General features: G+C 47.0%; 1 protein-coding gene across 2 annotated transcripts in view; it reads right to left on the minus strand.

Annotated features, from left to right (window-relative positions):
- The window catches only part of LOC311238291 (alpha-actinin-4), a 98,248-nt gene that overhangs the window by 26,413 nt on the left and 45,258 nt on the right, over positions 1 to 26,577 (minus strand). For both annotated transcript variants that reach the window (XM_084326318.1, XM_084326317.1), the window contains exons 2-3: positions 6,651 to 6,765; positions 1,729 to 1,848 (exon numbers count right to left, since the gene is read on the minus strand). In XM_084326318.1, the coding sequence (XP_084182444.1) occupies positions 1,729 to 1,848; positions 6,651 to 6,765 (235 nt within the window). The remainder of the gene's footprint in view (positions 1 to 1,728; positions 1,849 to 6,650; positions 6,766 to 26,577) is intronic.

Raw genomic sequence — 26,577 nt, forward strand, 5'->3', positions numbered from 1 at the left:
CCTGCTCACTCGCCCTCTCTCTCTCTCTATCGCTCTCGCCCACTCTCGCTCTGTGTGTGGGATCGGGACATGTCCGTTTCTTAGTCGGAGCTCGGTATTTGCAACATACGCACAATGAATTCTGCCTTTAAAATGGGCGAGAAAGAGGAGTTAAGCGAGAGAGAATGTAGCTGTAGTGTGCGTCAGGGTTTGCCACGGTGGGCGTTGTGACTCTGCGTTGTGTTCTGGCACACGTCGAGTGCCACTGCGTTACTGCTCTCAAAACTGGCTCTCTCCTCCTCAGTACGCCCCCTCTCTGCAGCCACTAGCTTTGTTGTGGTAGCAACGTGCCAACTGCTACTACTTCTGCCGTTTCACTTAACAGTACATGGCGAGACTCAGCAGAGGGTACACTGTCGTCTGTAGATTTGAGCAAAGAGCAGGTCATCAGTCCACTACGATGATCCACGTTCAAACCAAGATAAGATATTCCTTTATTGATCCCCTTGGGGAAATGTGGAGTCATGGCAGCGTGGGGGAGGGGGGAGGGGAGGTATGGGCAGGGTAATAGTTGAAAGACGTATAGGCAATACAATTTGATCCGAATATAATTTATTTTTTAAATAAACTGTAAACAAAGGTGCAGATGAGGGTCTGTATGTCCCATCAGTTATATTATATGTTACAATAAATATAGGCAATAAAGAATTTGAATCAGAATAATATAGTATATGAGTAAGAGTAAAAGTAAACAGTATACACAAGGTGCAGGATACACAAGGTGCCCTAACTGGCATGAGCATGGGCAGAGAGGGACACGGTCGGCTGTAGATTTAAGCAAAGAGCAGGTTACCAGTCCACAACAATGATCCACATTCTTCAAACCAGCGTTGGCTAACTAGTGCAGCCTGCCCAGCTGTAACGCTAAAGTTCAACGAGGTGGGAGAGTGTTAAGTCTGCAGCTGAAGAGCCGATGCAGCAGCGCTCACGCTGGAAAACCATGACACTACGAAAGGAAACCATCTCGGGTATCTTCGATGATGCGTCTACACTGAGTTTGTTGAAACTACTCCGTTTCCGTTGTTTTCCTGTGCTATTACTGATGCTTCCACATTTAGCCTCATATGAAATGTCTCTTACGGTCACTGGACACAAGGTTACTAGCCGGTTATTACTGCAAACAGGCTTTTGCTGCATGTTAAGCCTGCCATCTTTCCCCCCCTAAGGAGCCATTTTATTTACTCTTACTCATAGTATATACGTTCAGATTAAAATTCTTTATTGCTCATTATCTATTGTAACGTATAATATAACAGATGGGGCATACAGACCATCATTGCCACCTTTGTTTACACTTTATATTTCTTATATTTTAATATTCAGATCCAATTGTATTGCCTATATGTCTTTCTACCATTACCCTGGCATGCCCCCTTACCCCATGCTGCTCTGATGCCCGAATTTCCGCAAGGGGATCAATGAAGGAATATCATATTTCTTAAATAGGTCAAGTTTTGTTCAATAATGCTTTTTTGAAATGGCAGATTTCACATACAGTATCAAGTCAAGGTGATGGTGGCCAGTTGGCTCCGCAGTCTGACTGAGTATGAGAGATGTCAGTCTGTCTGTCTGCCTGCCTGTCTGTCTGAGGATGAGATACATCTCTCCGTCTGTCTGTGTGCGAGTGTGTGCGAGTGCGAGTACTGTATGCGTGTGTGTGTGTGTGTGTGTGTTTGTGTCTGTACTGACCCTCTGCTCCTATAGACACCAGCTTGACTCCCTTGCTGGCGATGAAGTCCAAGGCTTTGTTGACATTGTTGATCTTGTGGACCCTCATCTTTCCTCGCTCTGGCTTAGGTAACCGTTCACCTGCAGAGACGCACACAAATATTACAGATGCATGCATTGCATACAGAATATGCATAGAGGCATATTAGTCAATCACTCTCGCACATTAAAATAATTGATCCGATCATTTAATTGAAAGCTTCATAATACATTTTCCAATTACGTTTTTCAGTCTTTAAACGTTGAACTAGCCTGTTAAAATGTGTTTTACTGGACAGAAAAGCCGTTTCCTGCCCCACAGTGATAACATGCAAACTACAAACCAAACTGTATTCCAAATAATTACTCTACAGGCCAACCAAAGTAAGTTGGCTAAGTAATACACCTGAACAAAGATATTTACATTCAGTCATTTAGCTGACGGGTTAACCAAAGCGACTTACAAGTCAGCAGGAAGGGTACAACTTTGGCAACTAAGGGTCAGGAAGATTGTTCGTCAAACAGTGTCGAACTTGAGTGCTGCATAGTAGTATAGACATTAGCATAGTAGGTAGTAGTATCTATAGACCTACGGTATTAGCATAGTAGGTAGTAATATAGGCAAGGTAGATTCCTTAGTAGCAGAGTGCAAACGTTTTAACTTTAGATTTCTCATTAATAATAATAATGTCATGTATATAGTGCCAACAAACTAAGGGGAAGGAAACAATTGAATATTCAATTCAAAGAATTTAAATGTCGTTATACAAAAATGATCAACAACAAGAATAGAGTTGTGTCATGTGCAGCCCTAGCATGTGCACACACACACGCGCACACACAGGGGAGCAAACAACAGTGAGCGAGGCGGCTCCGCGGTGACAAGGGAGCATGTTTCCACCGGCTCAGCAGAATAACAGACGGGAGAACAGCAGCTCCGCTTAAAGCCACAGCAGCCGCATCAGTCACATCGTCACACGGGCTCAGGGAGATTAATCCACTTTCAGTTCCAATTGCGATTGTAGTCTTCCCACGATCACGAGGACAAGATCAATCGAGATCAAACGATCATTGTGCCGCATCATGCCGTGTTGCTCTCTTTTGTCTTGTGCTGTAAACGCAGGCAGCGCACCCTTCCTTCACAGCTTCACTCTCGAGTCCAAACAGTAGTTTCAGTGTCGAGAGGGAGGAGGGAGGCACGGCACGTGTCTCCTGTTGTTTTAAAAGTAAGAAGACGGCGACCGAAAAGGCAGCCTTTCGTCGAGAAGAAAGGTCAAACTAATTCAGTCGTCGTCGTCGTATGATGTTGATTATGATTTTTGCCATAATCTACATCACATAGCTTCAACCTAATGGAAGACAGGAAACATGACGATGGTCTCAAGTCAATCCCAACATTTAAGTACTGTTGCAATGTTATGACTGAGCTAAACCTAGGGTGGTCTTTTGGGTCCTACCTGTACTTATGGCCTCCAGAACTACTAATTATAGGCTTTCATTTTAACAAGCTAATCCCACCAATTGAAAATAGGGGCCAATTAAAAATGGAAATAGCCTTGCAAATGCTATTTTTGGTCATGCAAATTGCAATCAATTACATTTGGTTATGATATAATATTAGCATTTAGGCATTCATACTAATTTATCTCTCAGGTTGGATGAGACGACCTTTATGATGCCTAAAGAGTTTCAATATTTTGAGAAAATCCATGTCCTGAATTTGAATTATAAGTTAATTGTAAGTTTAAATGTCACCATGACAAAATGTCTTTGCCTTGTCCGAGATGGTTTTCTGGAAGGTCTTGCCCTTAACATGACTCCTGCCTGTCCAGATGATCTACAAATCAGTTCCATGACCTCCTGCATGTGTCTGGAATGTTTCTGAAGCTCTCCTGCTCTACAAGACTTGACAGCTATAGGGATTTCTTGGACTTCTGGTTTATACCTTGAAATGTTGATTTCCTAATAAATCTACATGGGAGTTTGGCGTCGTCACAGCTGTCTGTGATTTGGACATGCGATCACTTCTTCAATTCAGGTGTGTGGGGCGACAGTGGCTCAGGAGGTAAGAGGCGGTCGTCTGGTAATCAGAAGGTTCCCCAACTGCTCACGATGAGCAGGTTGGCACCTTGCATGGTTGCCTTCGCTGTCAGTGTGTGAATGTGTGATTGAATGGGTGAATGTGAGGCATAAGTTGTAAAGCGCTAGGCGGCTACGTGGCGTAGTGGGCAAGGAGCTCGCCACGAATGCGGAGACGCTGGGCTCGCCTGTTCGAGCCCAGGGCTCCACATTGCTTTCAGTTTAGCTGGTCGTTCATACTAATACACATTGGCCGTATTAGGGGGTGGGAAACTGATGGGTGGGGATCGGGCGTTGTGGACAGCGACTCCTACAGGTCGGTTGGTGCGCCTGTGCAGTAGAATCAGGAAGTGTCGGGGGCAGCGTGAGCCTCCCACGCGTTACTCCTCGCCACTGAGAGATCGAGCTGCGCAGGTGAAAAGATGCGACTGCTGTTACCTCAAGTACCGGAGGGGACTTGTGCTATGTATGACTTAGTCCACATTGCAGCCGGCTTGTGGGAGGCAAGAAACAGCGTTCGTGACAGGGGAGGGTTGAATTGGATGATACGAAATTGGGATGGGAGAAAATATAGAAAATGGGAGAAAAAGTGGATACAAAAAAAAGTTGTAAAGCGCTTTGGATAAAAGCTTATATAAAAAAAATGCAGTCCATTTACCATTTGGACACGGCAGAGCTAAGTGAGGTCCCTCTAACCTAAAGGGAGGCTACTGAGGTCTACAGAACCACACTTAGATGTATTGAGGCAGAAAACTACTTTAATCCACTACTCCCCCGTATCCAGAGTCCTCTCCCGTTTTAACTCACTATAGACCACATCATGGGATCTACGTTAGATGCAAGTGTATCAGCTGTATGGACAGTTTCATATCACACACACCACTGTTTTAACTCACTATAGACCACATGGGATTCAAGTTAGATCTAGTTTATCAGCTGTATGGACACTGGACAGTCTCATATGATATCACACACCACTGTTTTTCCACAATACACACTGCCAGAGAAAATGGGGAGAAATTATATTTCACATTCCTCACAAAACAAAAGCATTTCACCAATTTTAAGAACCAACACTTTTGTTAAAGCATCCTAAACCTGTGCGGCTATGTGGCACAGTGGGCAAGGCGCTCGCCACTAGTGCAGGAGATGCTGGGTTCGAGCCCAGCTCTCGGCATTGCTACCAGCTTGGCTGGTCGTTCATACTAACACAATTGGCTGTATTAGAGGGTGGGAACACTGGTGGGTGGGTCCTGGTCGTTGTAAACAGCGACTACTACAGTTCGGTCGGGGCGCCTGCTCAGCGAGGATAGGATCTAAGGGGGTAGTGTGATCCTTCCACACGTTACACCCTCTCAGTGAGAGTCCGCGCTGCCAGGTGAAAAGAAGCGGTCGATTGGCTACACGTGTGTCGGAGGAAGCACGTGATAGCCCCCACAGTCGAGTGGGGGGTAAGTGCGCAGCGACCAGGAAGGGGATTGGGAATTGGCATAACGACTAACATTGGGATGGGAGAAAAACGGAGGAAAAAGGAGGGGGGGAAAAGATATATATATATATATATATATATATAAAAAAAAAAAAAAAAAAAAAAAAGCATCCTAAACCTGAACAGAATTACTCCGGGTATCTGCAGGTTTCAACAAGTTCAATTTTAAGACTTTTTAATACCAATTTCCTGACCATACTAGCAAAAAAACATAAAACACATGGCAACGCTGAACTGGCGGCTGCCAATTTAAATTCTCACGTTTCATATATTTAATCTCCCAACAGCCGGGCTGCCCCCCAAAAGATTTTATACCTGTGCAAATTAAATTTAAGACTTTTAAATACCCTACATACAAGGCCTTAAATTGAGAATTATAAATGTTGTACTTTAAGGTTTTTTAATACCCTGTGGATACTGCTGCAGACTGCAGAGGACTCCACACTGAGACCAAGAACCACATGACCAGGAAACCACAGAGACAGAGAGACAGAGAGACAGAGAGACAGAGACAGAGACAGAGACAGAGACAGAGACAGAGACAGAGACAGAGAGAGAGAGACAGAGAGAGTCAGAGAGAGCGAGAGAGCAACAGAGACAGAGCAACAGAGACGGAGCGAGAGAGAGAGAGAGAGCAACAGAGACAGAGCGAGAGAGCGAGACTGAGAGAGCGAGAGAGAGCAACAGAGACAGAGCGACAGAGACAGAGCGAGAGAGCGAGACAGAGCGAGAACAGAGACAGAGCGACAGAGAGAGACAGAGCGAGAGAGAGAGCAACAGAGACAGAGCGACGGAGACAGAGCGAGCGAGACAGAGCGAGAGAGAGCGAGACAGAGCAACAGAGACAGAGCGAGAGAGACAGAGCGAGAGAGCGAGAGAGCAACAGAGACAGAGCAACAGAGACAGAGCGAGAGCAACAGAGACAGAGCAACAGAGACAGAGCGAGAGAGCGACAGACAAGAGCGAGAGAGAGGAGAGACCGAGCGAGAGAGACAGAGACGGAGCAAGAGACAGAGCGAGGGAGAGAGAGAGCAACAGAGACAGAGCGAGAGAGAGAGACCGAGCGAGAGCGACAGAGAGCGAGAGACAGAGCGAGGGAAAGAGAGAGCGACAGAGAGCAACAGAGACAGAGCGACAGAGAGCAACAGAGACAGAGCGAGAGAGAGAGGAGAGACCGAGCGAGAGAGGGAGAGAGACGGAGACAGAGCGAGGGAGAGAGAGAGAGCGACATAGACAGAGCGAAAGAGCGAGAGTGACAGAGCCAGAGCGAGAGAAACAGATGGAGAAACAGAGCGAGAGAGCGTCCTACATTACTCCCATCCTGTGCGTCAGTTACCTGCGATAACCTCCAGCAGCAGCATCAGTTTGAGTCCATCTCTGAAGTCCTCCTCGATGTTTTCGATCTGCGTGCCGGACTTCCTCAAGTGGGAGTTGCACCATGCCGTGAAAGTCTGCAAGGAAACACGAGAGACAGGAAGATGTTGATTATTTGCGCTCGTCGTGCTTTGAACGGTTTGTTCAATTCCCCACCGTTGCCAGAAAAGCTCTTTGAATAGGGAACAAATAATAAATCTCAATTGAATTGGCAGGAAGGGAAGGTCAAGAGAGGTAGAGTGACAACGCAGGAACATGCGGGAAAACAGGATGAGGCGCGACGCACGCTGTATGATCCAGTATACCTTTATTATTTCATATTGATTATAGTTATTCTCCAAATGGACAAGATACATATAGACCATTGTAGTGGCGAGAGATGAGTCGGCGCGGTGGCTAGAGGCAGAGCGAATAGCATTCAAATTAAGCACAGAAATACAACATGCTACTGCTACGTAGCTTGCAGTCGACTGACTTGCCGAATACATATATACACAAATGTTCTAGAACATTGGTCATGACATCATACGGTGTTCTAGAACGTTTTGGCTATGACATCACCACAATGTTCCAGAATGTTAGATGTTCTAGAATGTTTGGCTATGACATCACCAAAATGTTCCAGAATGTTCGATGTTCTAGAATGTTCGGCTATGACATCACCACAATGTTCCAGAATGTTCGATGTTCTAGAATGTTCGGCTATGACATCACCACAATGTTCCAGAATGTTTGATGTTCTAGAATGTTCGGCTATGACATCATCACAAATGTTCCAGAATGTTCGGGCGGAACTAATGTTCCTAACACTAGTTCCGTGGGTGACTTATGTACCATTACAATCACTACACCATCTCGTTTGTTTGCTCCATCAATATCTCTGGACAAATGGACACCAGCCCACAAAACTACTGATAGCTCCGGTTAGCCAAGTATCATAATGGCTCTAAAAAGAAAACAACCATCCGGGGAGAAAATACACATCAAGGGCTGATTGGAATTTTTGCTTTTGTGCTTCTGGTAAGCCAGCATTCTTGGGAAATGTGTTTTTAATCATTTTATTTTGCAAATCCCTGTGGCACGGACAGGCATGTCATTTGCAGAATAGTGGAAGACGGGCATATTTTCTCTTGAAGGGACATTTCGTATTGTTGGCCAAGACTTCCTCTTCCGGCAATCGCTTACAGTTCTGATATGATTAGCAAACGACTCCAGTCGTTCTTTCAAAAGCAAATCGTGTCAGACTTTGAAAGAGGCGTTTCTTTTCTTACACAAGTCGAGCGTTTTTCCACACAAAACACAAACATCAATACGTTCTGTAGGCGTTTTAGATCCAGACGACTTTTTGGCCAATGTGTTCCACCTTGTTGGCTCCTCCCACACAGACTGTTAACCTGCATGTCCCTGTAGAAATCGCCACCTACATTTCAAGTGGCGTCCCCCCCTCAAACGTGAAGTGGTCGATACTACTCCGACTACAAACGGAAACCAGAACGCTTCAGATATGAAAATCTTGTCCCTTGCCTACAGATGTCTGTTAATAGAGATTCATCCTTACCCATCTCATCCCCCAAATGGTGTGTGTGTAGGTGTGTGGTATTACTGGTATAGGGTCTCGGGGGGGGGTGTGTGACTGTGTGTTTGTGTGTGGTACAGGGTCTTGGGGTGTGTGTGTGTAGGTGTGTCGTGTGTGGTACAGGGTCTTGGGGTGTGTGTGTGTAGGTGTGTGGTACAGGGTCTCTGGGTGTGTAGGTGTGTGGTACAGGGTCTTGGGGTGTGTGTGTTTGTGTGTGGTACAGGGTCTTGGGGTGTGTGTGTGTAGGTGTGTGGTACAGGGTCTTGGGGTGTGTGTGTTTGTGTGTGGTACAGGGTCTTGGGGTGTGTGTGTGTAGGTGTGTGGTACAGGATCTTGGGGTGTGTGTGTGTAGGTGTGTGGTACAGGGTCTTGGGGTGTGTGTGTAGGTGTGTGGTACAGGGTCTCTGGGTGTGTAGGTGTGTGGTACAGGGTCTTGGGGTGTGTGTGTAGGTGTGTGGTACAGGGTCTTTGGGGTGTGTGTGTAGGTGTGTGGGACAGGGTCTTGGGGGGGGGGGGGTACAGGGTCTTGGAGGTGGGTAATGTATAACATTATGACGGGGTACTGCTGCAGCCCTGGTCCTCTCCCTTCATTCCACTGTGTCCAGCGGCACAAAGGAGCCATTGAGCCCTGCGGATAATAGCTCCCTTCAGCCCACCCTCTCTCCCTCTCTCTCTCTCTCTCTCCCCCTCTGTTCTGTCACCCCTCTCTCTCGCTGCTCCTCCCGCCGCAGACCCCAAACCACACAGAGACACTGTGGGGACAGGGGAGACAAGGAGGAGCTGGGAAAGTAGGAGGAGGAGGAGGAGGATGCATTTCATACAAACAAACAGAAAGGGAGACACATAGTGACACGAGCGGGTGGGTGGGAACAGAGGCAGACACAGAGAGAGAGAGCGACAGAGAGAGAGAGCGAGAGAGAGAGACAAACAGACGAGACAATGCCACCCATACCACACTGCCACCGGGAGAGCGACGATAAGGACGCGTTTCCCCCAGCAGGAAGTGGCGGGCAGAGGAAGTTCCTCCCACCAATCACTGTCACTGACCGCCTCACCGCCACTGATTCAAACAACCAACCCTCCGCTCGGACATACTGAATATATAACCCTGTCATAAATATAATAATCACATCACAGGAGTTTATGGCCACTCTGTTCCAACACTAATTCTAGTAAAATAAACCTTGTACCATTATGTACCTTACACTACTATATTTATACTACTACCCATCATGCCAATATGTCTATACTACTACTATCTATACTACTATCGAGTGTAAAGACTCAAGTTCCACACTATTTGCTGAACACCGCCACTGACCCTTAGCTGCCAGAGGTGCAGCCCTCCTCCTGACTTGTTGTTCACAATGTGTAAGTGGCTTTGGATAGAAGAGTCAGCTAAATGATGTAAACGTAACACAGACACCTCAGGTGAAACGACCATGTAGTCACTGGACCACGATGGGAGTCGGAGGAACCAGCGGTTCGGTCACACAGAGTACTGGGGTGCATCTCGACGTGAGGAGCGCGAGTGTCGGCGACATGTTGGAGCAGCGACGTGGAGGACGAGGTCAACCGCGTTCCAACAGCAGCCCTGGGAACAGGGGAGTGACCCGGCAGGTCGAGTGCTGAAACACAACGGTGGGCAGCAGGTCTGGACCTGCAGAGCTTCACCTACACCTCATTCACTTCCTCCTCCTCCTCCTCCTCCTCATTATCGCTCGCGGCGACGGCAACGCCTGTCAAAATGTTTCACGTCAGTGAAAACGAGGAAGGGAAATACCTTGGCTCCGTGTGAATTTGACTGAATTGAATTTGATTATATTGAGGAAGCGAGTCATTCGGGGACACTGGGAGGCGTGGTGCTGCCACACACACACACACACACACACACACACACGCACCTGTATGACCCCTGGACCACACAGATGTTGCTCAATGTTGAATAACAGCCCAGAGAGCAAATATGCTCAGTCCAACGCCTTTCCCCACCTGTCTGTCAACATGTACCTCCCCACCTGTCTGTCAACATGTACCTCCCCACCTGTCAACATGCACCACCTGTCTGTCAACATGTACCACCTGTCTGTCAACATGTACCTCCTGTCTGTCAACATGTACCTCCCCACCTGTCTGTCAACATGCACCACCTGTCTGTCAACATGTACCTCCCCACCTGTCTGTCAACATGTACCTCCCCACCTGTCAACATGCACCACCTGTCTGTCAACATGTACCACCTGTCTGTCAACATGTACCACCTGTCTGTCAACATGTACCACCCCACCTGTCTGTCAACATGTACCACCTGTCTGTCAACATGCACGTCAACAACAGCGGCGGCAGACTGGGCCACTTGCGAGAACATGCATAAACATATTTAATAACGAGAGCAAATTCTACTACTACAGAAACTCACTTGACCCAATGACATTTTGGGTCATCAATGGCATGTTCTGACCCCCTGGGACCAGCGCCGTCTGGCCTAATTGAATCTGTATCAAATTTAATTAAGTGAATTCAATTCAATCGGGAACTTGTAAATGGAACGGGAACGAGGAAATCAGTGCCGATACCAGGCCCTGAGAATTGGTACTAGAGATGGAGGAGATAGTCAGAATCATTTCTACCATCATTTCTGATGGTAGAACAATATCTCTGTGAGAGTTTAATTTTTCCAGTATGAATAATGTTAATAAAAGGTTATCTATTTAAAGAATTCTAATAATAAATATTTAACTTGTATTAAAACTGGAAGACTGTACGGTTTGTGTAGCAAACAGAAACAGTACATGGCTGACAACAGCATCGCATGGATCCATCACGGTGCCTCCCAGACCCAGTCGGTCCGACACTAAACTAAATTAAGAGCACAGACAACATTCCCAGATGAATACACAGAAACTGGAACGTGAACTACTCTACTCTCCAAGACTGAACATGGCGATTTCCCTCCCTTTGTTTGGTTCCAGTTCAGTTGGAACTTCTTAAGCCAGAGAGCACGTGTTCCCTCCGTTGTCTCTCTGCACGACAGGTCAGATGGGCTACGACGAGAGGATCTGTGACCCGAGCCGAGGACACGGATGACGAGCCGAGCGGCTGTGTGGGCCCGGAGTTAAGTAGTAGAGCAACACAAAGGAGAAGCCCTGCACAACAAGCCACTTAGTCCTGCGGGTTTAACAACCCTGTCTGACAAGGCTAGATTCCCTTTACTACGGGGAAACAATGGACCCGTGTCAAGCCCCGCCCTCCTTTCTCCCTCCTCCAATTGCAACCGTCGTTTCCCTCTGTGTCCAAAGTGGATACATTTTTTGTTACACTTCCTGGAAGTGGAATAATTCAGTCAAAACTAGATTAAAAGCTTACGCCAAGTTATTCCTTCACAGAGTTATGTTAAAATTCAATAAAACATTTTATTCACATGGATCATGAATTGTAACATTCCCGGTTCATATCAACCCCGTACTCGCTGCAGTCTCAAGCAGGAATCGAAGGCGATGCCGCAGTAAACCACAGTGCTACAATGCGGGGAAGGGGTGTAATAGTGTGATGAGGCGTCGTGACGTAATGACAGCTCAAAAAGCTGGGTGGAATTCCCACCATGTGGCTCGAGGCAATCCCTTAATCATCTCCCATCCCCAGCGCACAGTGCGCAGGCCCCCAGGCCCCGGAGCCACGGTGGGACATCAACGCTGCTGTGGCTGCTGAGCCCGTCTACTCAACCAGCCAGTTTGGCGGAGAACCAACAATCACTCTGAGCTTTCTTTTTTCTAATCTAAAGACCTATTTGCTTAGAGAAATAGTGGAGGTGGCCTGTGAACAGTGTTCATTTTGTCAGCTATTTTACATTTTAGTTTTAGTCTTAAGTCTAGTCATGTTAAGGTTAGAGTTTGTCTTAGAGAATGGCAATATTCTTTCTATGGTTAAGGTTAAGGTTAGGCATGGTTAAGGTTAAGGTTAAGGTTAAGGTTAAGGTTAGGCATTGTTTCGGAGTTGGTTAAGGTTAGAAAGGTTAAGTTTAGGCGCTGTTAAGGAGCTGGTTAAGGTTAGCGTTTGTCTTAGAGAATGGCAATAGACAGCCTATTTCCGCACTGCCGCTCTCTCGCGCTGCCGCGGTCACATGGTCACATTGTCACATTCTTGCACTCCTCCGCTGTTAAAAAGCAACACACTTCCTGGTCGCTGCGCACCTACCCCCTACGGTCGGTCTGGGAGAGTGGAGGCTATCACATGCTTCTTCCAATCAACCGCTTCTTTTCACCTGGCAGCATGGACTCTCACTGAGAGCAGGGAGCGAAATTAACTTTTTGACTCACCGGCCAGTGGCGGGTAGATGGGAAGAGTCTACCCGCCAAGCATATTTCTTACCTGCCAAATTTTTTTTGATTAAAAAAATATATATATATATTTTATATAAAAAGTTTTTTTTTAATAAAATATATATTATATAATCATACTTGTAGTTGTATTATCTGCGAGACATCGCCACCACGCAATAAGTCAAAATGCTTGCTATCTGCAAACAGCTCCACTGTCTGTGTGTATACTTGAGTAGCCTCCAGCTCGAGCAAGGATTCTCCGGCCCTGCAGCTAGACCCTATATTCAGCTAGACCCTACATTCAGCATGCAAGGATTCTCCGGCGATGCAGCTGGACCTATTTATAACGTTACCGTTCTTTTGTCAAATCACATTCAACATGCCCTCAGCTAGAATACGCATTCAATCAATGTTATAAGACATTGATATCAGGAGCTATCTGTAGCTACTGCTAGCCCGGTAGATAACGTTAAGACAATTTAGTTTACTGGGACATATGGATCAACGTGAGCTAGCTAAGCTAGCTAACGAGGGACCGGAGGTATTATGCACTCGAGTAGACTATTGCTGGAGCATTTGTTGATATCAGCAGCTATCAGTAGCTAGCCAGCTAGATACCGTTAGACAATGCCCGCGTCATGTATTAAACTAAAAGTGAATAGTTGACTGGGTCATTGTTTAAACAGTAACGTTAGACTCTTGGAGGTCCGATATAGACTAGAGCAGATGGAAGTAAACAAGCCAAATGATAGCTTCCGATTGGTCATTTGCTTTTTTTCCTCGTGAAACCAGTCACGTCACTCTACTGTGATTGGACCTAGTGCGATGTGGGACTTGTAGTTTTTTAACGATCTCACGGCGGAGAAAAAAAAGACGAGCGGCTATAATCTGTACTCGCACAAGAGTATCGTTATGAAGTTATGAACTACACGTCTACACGCCACACGGCGGGCAGCCCTCTAAGTGTCATGCGCCAAAGGTAAAAACAGCCCGCCCCTGGCGGGCGGCGGGCTTTAGTTTCGGTCCCTGACTGAGAGGGTGTAACGTGTGGAAGGATCACACTACCCCCCTTAGATCCTTTCCTCGCTGAGCAGGCGCCCCGACCGAACTGTAGGAGTCGCCGTTTACAACGACCAGGACCCACCCATCAGCTTTCCCACCCCTAACACTGCCAATTGTGTTAGTATGAACTAGAGTTGTTCCGATACCGATACTAGTATCGGAAATGCCGCCGATACTGCCTAAAATGCTAGTATCGGTATCGGCGAGTACACGTAAATTCTAGCCTCCGATCCCATGATGTAATTTATCTCCTGCCGAGTCCTGCGGAGAGTGAGGATTATAAAATGAACATGTTTTAAAGTGTGATGCTGTGTCACTTTAACAGCAGATACACTTTCTTAAATTCCATTGTCCCCGACAGTGCGGTGTGACAGGGAGCTCGGACGGGAATCGGGATGTGTTTGGCTGGTGTTATGATAGCATTAGCTGGAAAGATAGCTAGTTGGAACAACATCCGCTTTTAACGTTACATCAAATCAGATGATCGCCTGTCCTTTCTCCAGGACCTAACACTGTCCGTGACCGTCTATCAACAATAATGCACCCACGGTGAATTGTATTTAAGTTAAGTAGCTACGGACTAGCGTTAGCTGACTATTACTAACGTTATCTTAATGTCGATGCGGGAAGGCGAGCTAGGTCAGTTAGCTTAGCTTGATAACGTTACCGTGTCTAAAGTTGGTGCTATTCACATAATCCAGCAATAATGGCTGCAGACCTGCAAGCAAAGTACAGCAAGTGCCAAAGGATAAGAGTCTGAGGCGGAGTTTCAAAAGAGAATGTTGAATATTTATTTTGCATCAAAAATCACAACATGAACGAACTTCTATCTGCCACTAGCTTACAGACTGAATAGGGTATATCTGCAGAGCCACTGAGTAGCGAGTGCAACACCGTTTAATGTCCGTGTGGATCATTGGAGTAGGGTATATCTGCAGTGCTGCAGCCCATACTCATTGATTAATGATACTAATACAAATCTATACAATCACCTGTTGTTGAATAAATACCATACGTTCTAGTTATTACTAAAAAACAGTATAACAGTATCTGAAAAAAAAAAAGAGTATAATTTATATAATTTTTTTTTAATTTTTTTTTTTATGCACTGGTATCGGATAAATATCGGTATCGGCCGATACCCAAAGCTTAGGTATCGGAATCGGATCGGAAAGGGAAAAATGGTATCGGAACATCTCTAGTATGAACGACCAGCCAAGCTGGTAGCAATGCCGAGAGCTGGGCTCGAACCCAGCATCTCCTGCACTAGTGGCGAGCGCCACTTAGCCGCCCCAGCATGAGCTTTTTGCCTTTTTCTAAACAAAAACAAGCTAACGTTAGTGCTATCTGGTTAGACTTATGCAAGCTATTTAATGTGTTATATTGTGGTGAATCAACATAATTCACCCACAGAACTACGTGTTGGGGATAAGGGTTCCACACACGGACAATATTGTTTGTTACTTTCCTGTCGGCAAACGAGTTCCTGTTCGCTAGCAAGTAAACAGTGTTGACGTTTAAGTTGATGTTGAATAAATGTTTAGCGTAGTCTTTCAAAACCCCGCCTCAGACTCCTATTCTTCTTGTTATTATTGATGCTGACGTTATTAGGTGGAGTTGCGCGCCCTCTTGGGGTTTTTGGGGAAGAGTGGGGCACGCGCCTGTGACAGGTCCGTTGTTGTGGAGTGGAAAGAGGAAGAAGGTGAATAAAACAGTTATGTTGATGATCAAATATCAATTATCCCGTGATTTTATTTTACTATAGTTCGAAAGTATAGGCGCCGGCGGACTATTCCTCGGTTACACCCCGTTGCCCCCCGCCATTGTTACATTAAACCCATGCTGTTCTAGAACGCTGGCTAAGAACAAATAAGGCAAGTGAGGAAATTATTCAAAGCTCTTGCGCTGCACACATAGCAAATGTTAGAATAATTCATGTTGTCTAGTCTTAGAATTAAGAGTTTTCAGCAAGATTTTATTTTGTAAACTACATTTTGTGTCGTCGTTTTTAACCAACGACATTACATGAATAATTTAGTCACGTTAGTGTCACATGATCTCTATTAACGTGACGTCTCGTCGTCAGGGGAAAAAGCTTCGTTGACGACCATTATTTAGTCATCATTTCCGTTGACTACTTTTTTTCTTCTACTTTTTCTCCCCCTTTTCTGTATTTTTCTCCCATCCAAATTTAGTCGTTATGCCAAATCCCTTCCCTCCTTTCCTGGTCGTTGCGCGCATTTCCCCCCCACTTGCCGGTCTAGGGAGGGTTGAAGACTATCACACTAAGACTATAGCCCATCTCCACCTCCGCCTAGCCCGTCCCCACCTCCGCCTAGCCCGTCCCCACCGCCGCCTAGCCCGTCCCCACCTCCGCCTAGCCCGTCCCCACCTAGCCCGTCCCCACCTCCGCCTAGCCCGTCCCCACCTCCGCCTAGCCCGTCCAGCCCGTCCCCACCTCCGCCTAGCCCGTCCCCACCTAGCCCGTCCCCACCTCCGCCTAGCCCGTCCCCACCTCCGCCTAGCCCGTCTCCACGATGTCGATGTAAAGGACAAGAATGCAGGGTGGAGGAGGGTTTGCGTAGGTGTGACCACAGTGACCGTGTCTGGAAGTAGTGAAAGAAGAGTCCCGACATTCCTCCTTCCGTCAGCATGACAGGTATATGACTCCGGGTCTAACGGGGTGTGATGAGGTCAGCCGTTTGATCATTCGCTCACTAACTATGCCAACACACAACGCACACACTACTAGTGGTCATCAATATGACCGCAGCAGTCTTTCAAGTCTGATCTCCAACCGGTGTACTGGGTCAAAGGTCAGGTAGACATTACCGCTTCAGGGAGGAGAGGAACTCTGGCTAGGCTACACACACGGCTTCCTATGACACTAAAATGTTAAAGGCACACACTGTACATACAGTACTGGTATGCTGTAATAAAACATGAAACTCAGTCAACTCGCACACCCAAACCACCATGCAGTCTGTCGTTCTCTCCATCCGTCTCACACACACACCAACACCTATGTCACATACACACCAACACCCGTCTCACATACACACCAAGACCTATGTCACATACACACCAACACCCGTCTCACACACACACCAACACACCAACACCGGTGGAATCGGACTCATCAATTATGCTCGTGGACACATCTTCATGATCAATATAGGTTTAATGGTGAAACACATGGTACAATGTACAGGTCAGATGAGCTTGGGCTGAGAGGAGAGCTTCCACTCTGACCAGCTAGGAGAACACTGAGGAAGAGGAGAGCTTCCACTCTGACCAGCTAGGAGAACACTGAGGAAGAGGAGAGCTTCCACTCTGACCAGCTAGGAGAACACTGAGGAAGAGGAGAGCTTCCACTCTGACCAGCTAGGAGACAGAACACTGAGGAAGAGGAGAGCTTCCACTCTGACCAGCTAGGAGACAGAACACTGAGGAAGAGGAGAGCTTCCACTCTGACCAGCTAGGAGACAGAACACTGAGGAAGAGGAGAGCTTCCACTCTGACCAGCTAGGAGAACGCTGAGGAAGAGGAGAGCTTCCACTCTGACCAGCTAGGAGACAGAACACTGAGGAAGAGGAGAGCTTCCACTCTGACCAGCTAGGAGAACGCTGAGGAAGAGGAGAGCTTCCACTCTGACCAGCTAGGAGACAGAACACTGAGGAAGAGGAGAGCTTCCACTCTGACCAGCTAGGAGAACACTGAGGAAGAGGAGAGCTTCCACTCTGACCAGCTAGGAGAACGCTGAGGAAGAGGAGGAGACACTGGCCTGAAGAGCAGGAAGGAGTAGGGCTGTAGACTAGTGATGCACGATATATCGGCCGCCGATATAATATCGGCCGATATGGCAGTTTTTTCGGTATCGGTCCGATATCAAGATAGGGCAGTTTTTTTTTTTTAATCTTTTTTTTTCTTTTTACATGTTTTGGCCTTAAATAATCAATCATTTCTGAAAATAAGTTACAAAAGTAAAAATGCATTTTGGAAAATAAATTATTATCATTATTATTATTATTAGATTCTCATAAAAAAGCGTTTTCTAGATACAGAGATATCGACATCGGTAAATATCGGTATCGGCCAGAACAGCAATATTAATATCGGTTATCGGTATCCCCAAGACGTGAGATTTAAGCCATTGTCTTGGGACAACAACCACACACCTGTCTCTCATGCAGACCAACAGCACAGACGGTCTGTCGTTCTCTCTTTCCGTCTCACGTACACACCAACCAATACCACTCCTTGGAAAGGAATGGAATGCTTAAGAAACACAAGAACCAACTGTGCACGCGCACGCACGCACACACTGACACAATGTTTTCAAGCATGTACAATTTTCTAATTGCAGAGCCACCTTCACTGCCTCATGTACATAAGCGTGAACACACACACGCACACACACACACACACGTGCACATTTCACGTTTCAGCAGCCCTGACAGGTAAGGGTGTGTCTTTATGCACTTGGAAAGAATGAACCAGGCTTGAAGACAATGTTACTGCTCAACTGCCAAGCATTCTCCACATGACTTCATCATGGTGCGTGTGTGCGTGTGTGTGTGTGTGTGTGCACGTGTTGCCACACACCAGTTCACACCCTTTTTCTTCCTGACACTGATGAGCTCATTCTTTCACCATCACTTCACAACCAATCGCTTTCATCACAGGTTAGTCACACGACACGCCAAGTCAAGAACGCATAGAACACACCCCCCTGACACACAATTCTAACTCAGTCTCACCATGCAGTAATAATCACTAATATATCTAGTAGACACTAAAACCCCTGTGTCAACCCTTTCACTACAGAAGGTTAACCCTTTACCGTCTGTAGTGTGGTAGTGAACGGGTTAACACGGTCCCCTCACAACAGCAAGGTCCTGGGTTCTAATCTGACGGGAGTGGGAGTTTGCATGGTTCTCCCCGCGTCCGAGTGGCTTTCCTTTCCTCCAGGTGATCCGGTTTCCTCCCACACCATGAAACACATGCATGACAGTAGAACTGCATGCACAGCACAGGCATTAGAGCTGGACGTCGTCCACTACATCGTTAGGACGGTTACATGCAGGGTACGTTCCTGGTAAGATATGTATGCAAAGAATTTACTCTGCAGATTAAAAGATGCTAATTGTACGCGCAGCATCGCGCTCTGCATCTCAAACCCACCCGACAGTCACACCTAAATACATGCTTTTTACGCAATCTATAACCGTCAGTTGCACTTTCACACTCTAACACACACCCACCCCACACTCTCTCTCTCCCTCTCTCACGGTTGCTCTCCCAGTTGAGAAGGCCAGTAAAGCAGCTAAACTGATAGTCAGGCAGGCAGAGACATGCAGCAGCTCAGACCAGTGCAGGGAGATAATGATGAGGCTGAGACAGGCTAGTAGCCTGGTGCTAGTGGTAATTAGATGATAATGAGGCTGAGACAGGCTAGTAGCCTGGTGCTAGTGGTAATTAGATGATATTTGAGGCTGAGGCAGGCTAGTAGCATAGTAGTAATTAGCTGATAATGAGGCTGAGACAGACTAGTAGCCTGGTACAGGACAGGTATAGTAGTAATTAGCTGATAGAGGCTGAGACAGGCTAATAGCCTGGTGCTACTAGTGGTAGTAATTAGCTGATAATGAGGCTGAGACAGACTAGTAATAGTAATTAGGCTACTGCACAGATGCTGCTGCTACCTCCTACTACTATGTAGTCTATATTAAGACATTAGGCCTTAAGGGACAATGGTTAGGCTACTGCACAAGAGGCATACAAGGGAGAATGAGAAACAGAAGGCAGAGAAGAGGAAAAATACTGAGTCAAACAGGGAGAGTGTGAGAGACAGAGAACGAGAGATAGAAAGGGTGAAGCACACAAACCAGCAGAAGATGCCTTGCTGCTCTAGAGCAGCTGTTTAAAAACATTTATATAGGGCCTGTTGGCAGGATGCACAACCTCAAGGAACTTGGAGTGAGCCAAGCTACACTGGGCTGACTGTGCTGTGCTGTGCGGGACTGGGATGGGCCAAAACCATGCTGCCCTGGCCGTGTGAATGAAGCTCTGTGTGTTGGTCTGGTCTGGCCCGGCTCGACACAAGGCCACCTATTCTTAGACGCACCAATTAGAAAGGGCTGTGGTCTGCGACACAGTTCTGCTTCAAACACACAGGAACACAACTCGTCCATCAAACCGACCCGATCAGTTTGACCGCTTCGACTTCACTGAACACCCGGGCCGTGCGTAAACAGAGGACTTCTCTGCAACGTCATGGTGGAAACGTTCACACAACCCAGGGGCGAGAAAGCTGCAGTGAGAACAGGCCGAACGGGTCAACAGATTATGATTGTGTGCACATGCAGGACATCACACAACTGGGTTTGAAACAAGGGGGGGGGGGGTCTGGTAATTGCTAATCAACGCTGCCAAGAAGATCATTAAAAAGGCAAATAGACAGTCTGATCCAATTAAGCTACGGATAACAAGGGGAGTGAACACCTGCCACACCGCAATCCTCTTAACACACCTGATTTAACAACATTATTCATGTATTAACCAGATTTACAAACAAAATGCCAGCCACACGCTCAACACAATCCTGCATTAGCTGGGACTTTATGACACTGAATATTGCCCCCTGGCTGCGAGCAACGCCTAGTGACTATGGCAAAACAAGAAATGCATGCATCGACTCCCACAGAACCAGAGCAAGGCGTAGACGCAGTCAGGATCAGGGGTTCACAATTCCCACTGTAGTTGTGGACCTTCATTCTACCTTTTCCTTCCAAGACCATTTAAAGGTTTGTGGCTGAGATCACTATAACCGCACTAAATGTCTAGAAGGAGATCTCTAGAACCACACTAAACATCTAGAACCGCACTAAATGTCCAGAACGAGAGATCGCTAGAACCACACCAAACGTCTAGAAGGAGAGATCTCTAGAACCACACCAAACGTCTAGAAGGAGAGATCTCTAGAACCACACCAAACGTCTAGAAGGAGAGATCTCTAGAACCGCACAAAACGTCCAGAACGAGAGATCTTTAGAACCGCACCAAATGTCTAGAAGGAGATCTCTAGAACCACACTAAACATCTAGAACAAGATATCTCTAGAACCACACTAAACATCTAGAACCACACTAAAACATCTAGAACGAGAGATCTCTAGAACCGCACTAAACCGCACTAAACATCTAGAACGAGAGATCTCTAGAACCGCACTAAACATCTAGAACGAGAGATCTCTAGAACCGCACCAAACGTCCAGAATGAGAGATCTCTAGAACCGCACTAAACATCCAGAACGAGGTCACATTCACACCAGAGCAGTTTGGTACGCTTTAAATGCACCAGAGGTCGTTTCCTCGGATAGTCCGCTACTCTGCTTGGTTTGGGCCTTTGGTGTGAAAGCTCATTCAAACTCTGGTGCGGACCAAAAAAGCGAACTCTGGTCCGCCTGAAAACGTAGGTCTCGGTTCGCTTCCAAGTGAACCCTGGTGCATACTTTTGTGGTGTGAATGCTCATCTGACCAAACGCAAGACCAAATATAGGAAGTGACCCGATAAACTGCATCTTGAGTAGAAGGAAACAAAACAAACACTGCGGCGGGAAATGCAAAACAAGCATGCGTGGAACATGTCTCGAGGACAGAGATTAGCATTTCAGCAATATATGAGAATAATGTGTGTGCCAGCGTTTCCGTTAGCCGGTAATTACCGGTATTTGACCGGCAAAATATGTTGAAGTCCGAATATTTAAATATCTCCGGTCATAATGTCCGGTGGAAATAATTCCTCTAAGCACAATTTTATTATTTGAATTGTATTAAAATAGGCTAAAATTAAATAGCCTATGCGATGAACGAAACAATCATTACATTTGTTTCATTGTGCTTCGCTCTAATAAAGCGCGGATGGCGCCGCTCGGATGTGAATCTTTTTTTTTTCTTTTTTTGAGCCTGTCTGGCCACCATAATAACGACAAACAGCTATACGAGCGAGAGAGAGAGATGGCCAAACAAGCTAAACTTAACAAATATTTCATGAAACCAAGCACAAGCAGGTCTAATAATAATGACATTGACAACGAAGATGAGTCTTCTGAAGTCACAGAGACCGCCGATGCTCCCGCGGAAAATAAACAAATGTCGAGCGTTCAGGCGGCGGCCCGAGTGGAAAGTTAAATTCTCCTGGCTGAGGTACGACATTATAGTCTAGTAGTCTAGCGTCTATGATGTACGAGAGATAACATTGATTGAACGTACACAAAGTACACTTTATTGATTGAACCACAAAGAGCATCCCCAGTCTGCTGCTACCGTTGCGAGCCTCGCAGAAGTCCACCTGTTCCAATGCAATGGGGATCTAGTCGCAGGTACAAAACGGATAGGCAGAACGAGACGGGGTGAGTAAGTGTTGACATTTTTTAATCTTAATGCAACTGTTGGTTGACTGCCGTGTCACATAGTAATGCATATAATTGATTATAACTAAATGTAGGCTATAATGAAATCAACAAACGCATTACGAGCATGTGGCTCGTCCTCTCGCTCTCTGCATGCAAACGAGGCAATGTGATGATCAACTACAGTTTGCCGTGTGTGAAGTTGAACATTATGATATGCGTGACGTGTCTGATACAACAAGGTGAAGCGATGTCGACTCGAGATTCATTTGGGGGTGCGTGTGACAGCTGCTGCAGTGCGAGCCTGCGGCGCGGGAGCTTGATGCTGGATCAGCGTATCGCACTAACTTGGGAGGCGAGAGATAGTAATTTGATTCTGCAAATCAATTTCTCATTCTTCGCTTGATGTAATTAATACAAATGTCCAATATAACGGAATTCGTTAGCTCATAAAAATGTGATTATAACAGACTGCTGTTTAAAACTCTGACCGGAATTTCAGGAATATGTCCGGGGATAGAAATCTTGCAGGACACTCAGACCGGCACGAATATGTTCTAACGGAAACGCTGGTGTGTGCGCTGGGCTGCTCCGGGGGAATAATGTGGTGTGTATGTGTGTGCGCTGGGCTGGGCTGCTTCGCAGAATAATTTGGTGTGTGTGTGCGCTGGGCTGGTTCGCAGAATAATGTGGTGTGTATGTGTGTGCGCTGGGCTGCTTCGCAGAATGTGGTGTGTATGTGTGTGCGCTGGGCTACTTCGCAGAATAATGTGGTGTATGTGCGTGCGCTGGGCTGCTTCGCAGCATAATGTGGTGTGTGTGTTGTGCGCTGTAGAGCTGTCCCTGAAGCCTGTTTTTGGGATTCTATATATCCAATAGAGCGCCCTTTTCGATCGTGTGACATTGTTCAGAGAGTTTGGTGCACTTGACAAATTGCAGTGTGAAAGCAAACCTAACCAAATGAAGAATGCAACAATGTTGCAACTTCACCCCCCCCGAATCGGACAGAGTCCACCAAACTACATGTGAAAGCGAGAGCTCTACTAGAACCGTACTAAACGTCTAGAACGAGAGATCTCTATAGAACCACACTAAACATCAAGAACGACAGATGCCTAGAACCACACTAAACGTCCAGAATGAGAGATGTCTAGAACTGCAAGAAAACATCTAGAAACTCCGATCTAGGACCACAACAAGTAATTCTAGAGCCAGACAACACATTTCAGCTTCAAACGGCTCCATTCATACAGGCCTCGAATGGAACTGGAGACGGGTTCTACCAGCAGAGAGAGAGAGAGAGAGAGAGAGAGAGAGAGAGCCGGTCTAGGGGCACGGACCAGCACAGCAACATGACACTGGTCCCACAGGCAGGCTGTGAAACCCAGTCAGGCTCGCTCCCACCTGGGTGTGTGTGGTGTGTGTGTGTCTAAAGAGTTTCAGAGCTGAAAGAGAGAGAGAGCAGGGGAGAGAAACCTCCAGCAGAGTGAATAAACAGCTGTTTGGACAAAGTCTGCAGTCTTTCAAGGTCATACTCATACAGTTACACACAGTAGCATCTCTAACTCACAAATTATCAGTGACATGGTGAGGACTCCTACTAGTCACTATATAGAGTACTGCAGTCATCTATAGGAACAAAGACAGTATAGAGAAGAAGAGAAGAAGATGCTGAGGTCACTGTTCTCATTATCCTCTCAAGTCTGGACAGGTGATCATTAAAACAAACACACGGTGTAAAGGAGCCCGCCTCTTCATGTGGCAACAGGCAGCAACTACATTTGAACTCTAATGTGAGAGTTTCTCACCACCGTGTACTGCACACACACACACACACGCACGCACACAGAGACCTATGGAAGCTAAAAAGAAAAGTGCAATTCATTGTATGCTTCTTTCAAACATGCCATCATCATGCATCAACAGTTCGGTGCTGTAATCAACGGAGCCAAACAGAGGAGGCAGACCACCATGGTTCTACTGCCGGCTTAATATAGAAACAGACAAAACAAAGGAACGACAGGATGAAGGAAGGGGAGGGAGGGGGAGAGGAGAGGAAATGGGAGGAGGAGAAGGAGGAGGAGTGGGTGATGGATGTGGTAGAATGTAGAGTGGAGGAAAGAGGAGGAGAGGAGGGGGGAGGAGTGGAAAAGTGACCGTGTTCCTCCCTCGCTCACACAGACACGGCGGTGATCACTCATATCAACCCATCACCTCCACTAAGTAGCTGTGAGTGAGATTAGTGTGTGTGATGAGTGTGTGTGATGAGTGTGTGTGATGAGCGTGTGTGATGAGCGTGTGTGAGTGTGTGTGTGTGTGTGTGAGAGATAGATGTGTGTATCTGTGTGTGTGAGAGGTGAGTGTGTGTAAGAGGTGTGTGTATCTGTGTGTGTGAGATGAGTGTGTGTGTGAGAGAGGTGTGTGTGGTGTGTGTAAGATGAGTGTGTGTGTGTGTGTGTGAGAGAGAGAGAGATATGTGTGTGTGCGTGTGAGAGAGGTGTGTGTGAGGTGTGTGTAAGAGAGAGAGATGTGTGTGTGTGTGTGTGTGTGTGTGTGTGTGTGTGTGTGTGTGTGTGTGTGTGTGTGAGAGAGAGAGATGTGTGTGAGGTGTGTGTAAGAGAGAGAGATGCGTGTGTGTGCGTGTGCATGTGTGAGCATGGAGGAAACATGAAACCAACATCAACTGTTGCATATCGGTGTCTCCTACAGGGTCACACAGTGCCTTGAGCTAAACGTATAGATTGACATGAGCGACGGTCATGTCTTCGCCCGAGCGGTGGGTGGGGGGATCGATGAAGGGAGAGCAGGAGAGATGGAGGGAGAGGAGAAGTGTGAGGCAATGTGGCCATTTGTTCATTTATTTACGTCTTTTCCTGTCTTTGTTGCTCAAAGAATCCACCTCTGGGTCGGGTTGCACTGCCCCTGAGGGGGAGTGTGTGTGTGTGTGTGTGTGTGTGGTTTGCACAACCAACCCGCCAGGTTAACCCCTTTGGGGTCAGTGAGATCCACTTACGAAGGAAGGAAGGCATTACTAGACACGAATACATGATTTGTCCTCTTGTCTTTTCTCACTGACCAAACATAAAAGACAACTCTGTGCGTCTATGTTGTCATCCTCCCGTGTGTCAATAATGACTGTCAATCTTGTGACAAGTTGCGCCACAACACACACACACGCAACCGCAGAAGCCAGATCAGATGTGTCGCAGGACTCATGTTGTAACCTGTTACACACAGACACACATTCCTACAAGACTATATATGATCAAAATGAAAATCTCTCGCAGATTAAAACCATTAATCCTAGGAGGTATGCGTGCACTCCCAGGGCTCGTGGAACTTCCTGAAGACTCGCTACCTTATAAGGACACTTTGTGTCACCAATCGAGAGAGAGAGAGGGCCGAGCCGCTACCCTGGACGTCGAGACGCAGGCTCAACGCCTAAATGTCAATGTACACACTCGACGGCAGAGGGATTTAATAGGAGTCACGGGGAGTTCAGTGAAGTGTACCGGGAGGAGAGGAGGAGGGGAAGGGAATGATGAGGCCTCTGCCTGTCAGCTACTTAAGGGGGCGAGAGAGAGAGCCAGAGAGAGAGAGCCACAGAGAGAGAGGGGGAGACAGAGAGTCACCCAGATGGGTCTGAAGCCTTTGATCAGGGCTCTGGAACAGAGAGGCAGAAGGGAAGATGGGCAAGGAGGATAGATGGATGCAGGAGGACCAGGGGGGAGGGAGGAGTAGAGAGGGTGCGGAGGGAGCGAGAAAACGGGCAGAGCTGAGGAGGTGGTGAATTCAGACCGAGAGAGGTTATAAAGATGGAGATGTTGGAGCCTAAAGCTCGTGACCGGAAGGTCAGCGGTTTGCTTCCCTGAACCAGGCAGGGAATCAAGAAGCACAAGAAGCCCTCTCTCCTTGAGCAAGGCACTCAACCACCAGGGGAGCTATTCAGTGACCAGACAGTAAAAGACTGGTCGTACCACCAGGCACCCGCCAGGTGTGAATGTATGGAACCGCAGGATCGTGAAGCAGGGCGTTGCCGAGGAAGATCCTACATGCTCAGCGAATGATCCCTGAAGGAATGAAACGCTGAAGCGACAGCGCTGACAACACGTCCCCGCCGGGTGGTGGGCAAGAGAGTGAGCGGATGAGTGACCACCGTTTGCTGCGCGTAACCCGGACCGTCGCCGTGAGAAAAATAGGGAGGAAGGGAAGTAATGAAAGACAATGAAGGAGGGAGGGAGGGAATAATGGAATGAGTGGCATCTAAGTGAAACATGACAGGGATGCAAGGAATGCCTGCTATGTTCTTCCTCTACCACTCTATCCCTCCGCTCTCCTTCCTCTACCACTCCGCTCTCCTTCCTCTACCACTCTATCCCTCCGCTCTCCTTCCTCTACCACTCTATCCCTCCGCTCTCCTTCCTCTACCACTCTATCCCTCCGCTCTCCTTCCTCTACCACTCTATCCCTCCGCTCTCCTTCCTCTACCACTCTATCCCTCCGCTCTCCTTCCTCTACC

The sequence above is a fragment of the Notolepis coatsorum genome (assembly GCF_963971535.1).
Source record: "Notolepis coatsorum genome assembly, chromosome: 1".
Taxonomy (NCBI): domain Eukaryota; kingdom Metazoa; phylum Chordata; class Actinopteri; order Aulopiformes; family Paralepididae; genus Notolepis; species Notolepis coatsorum.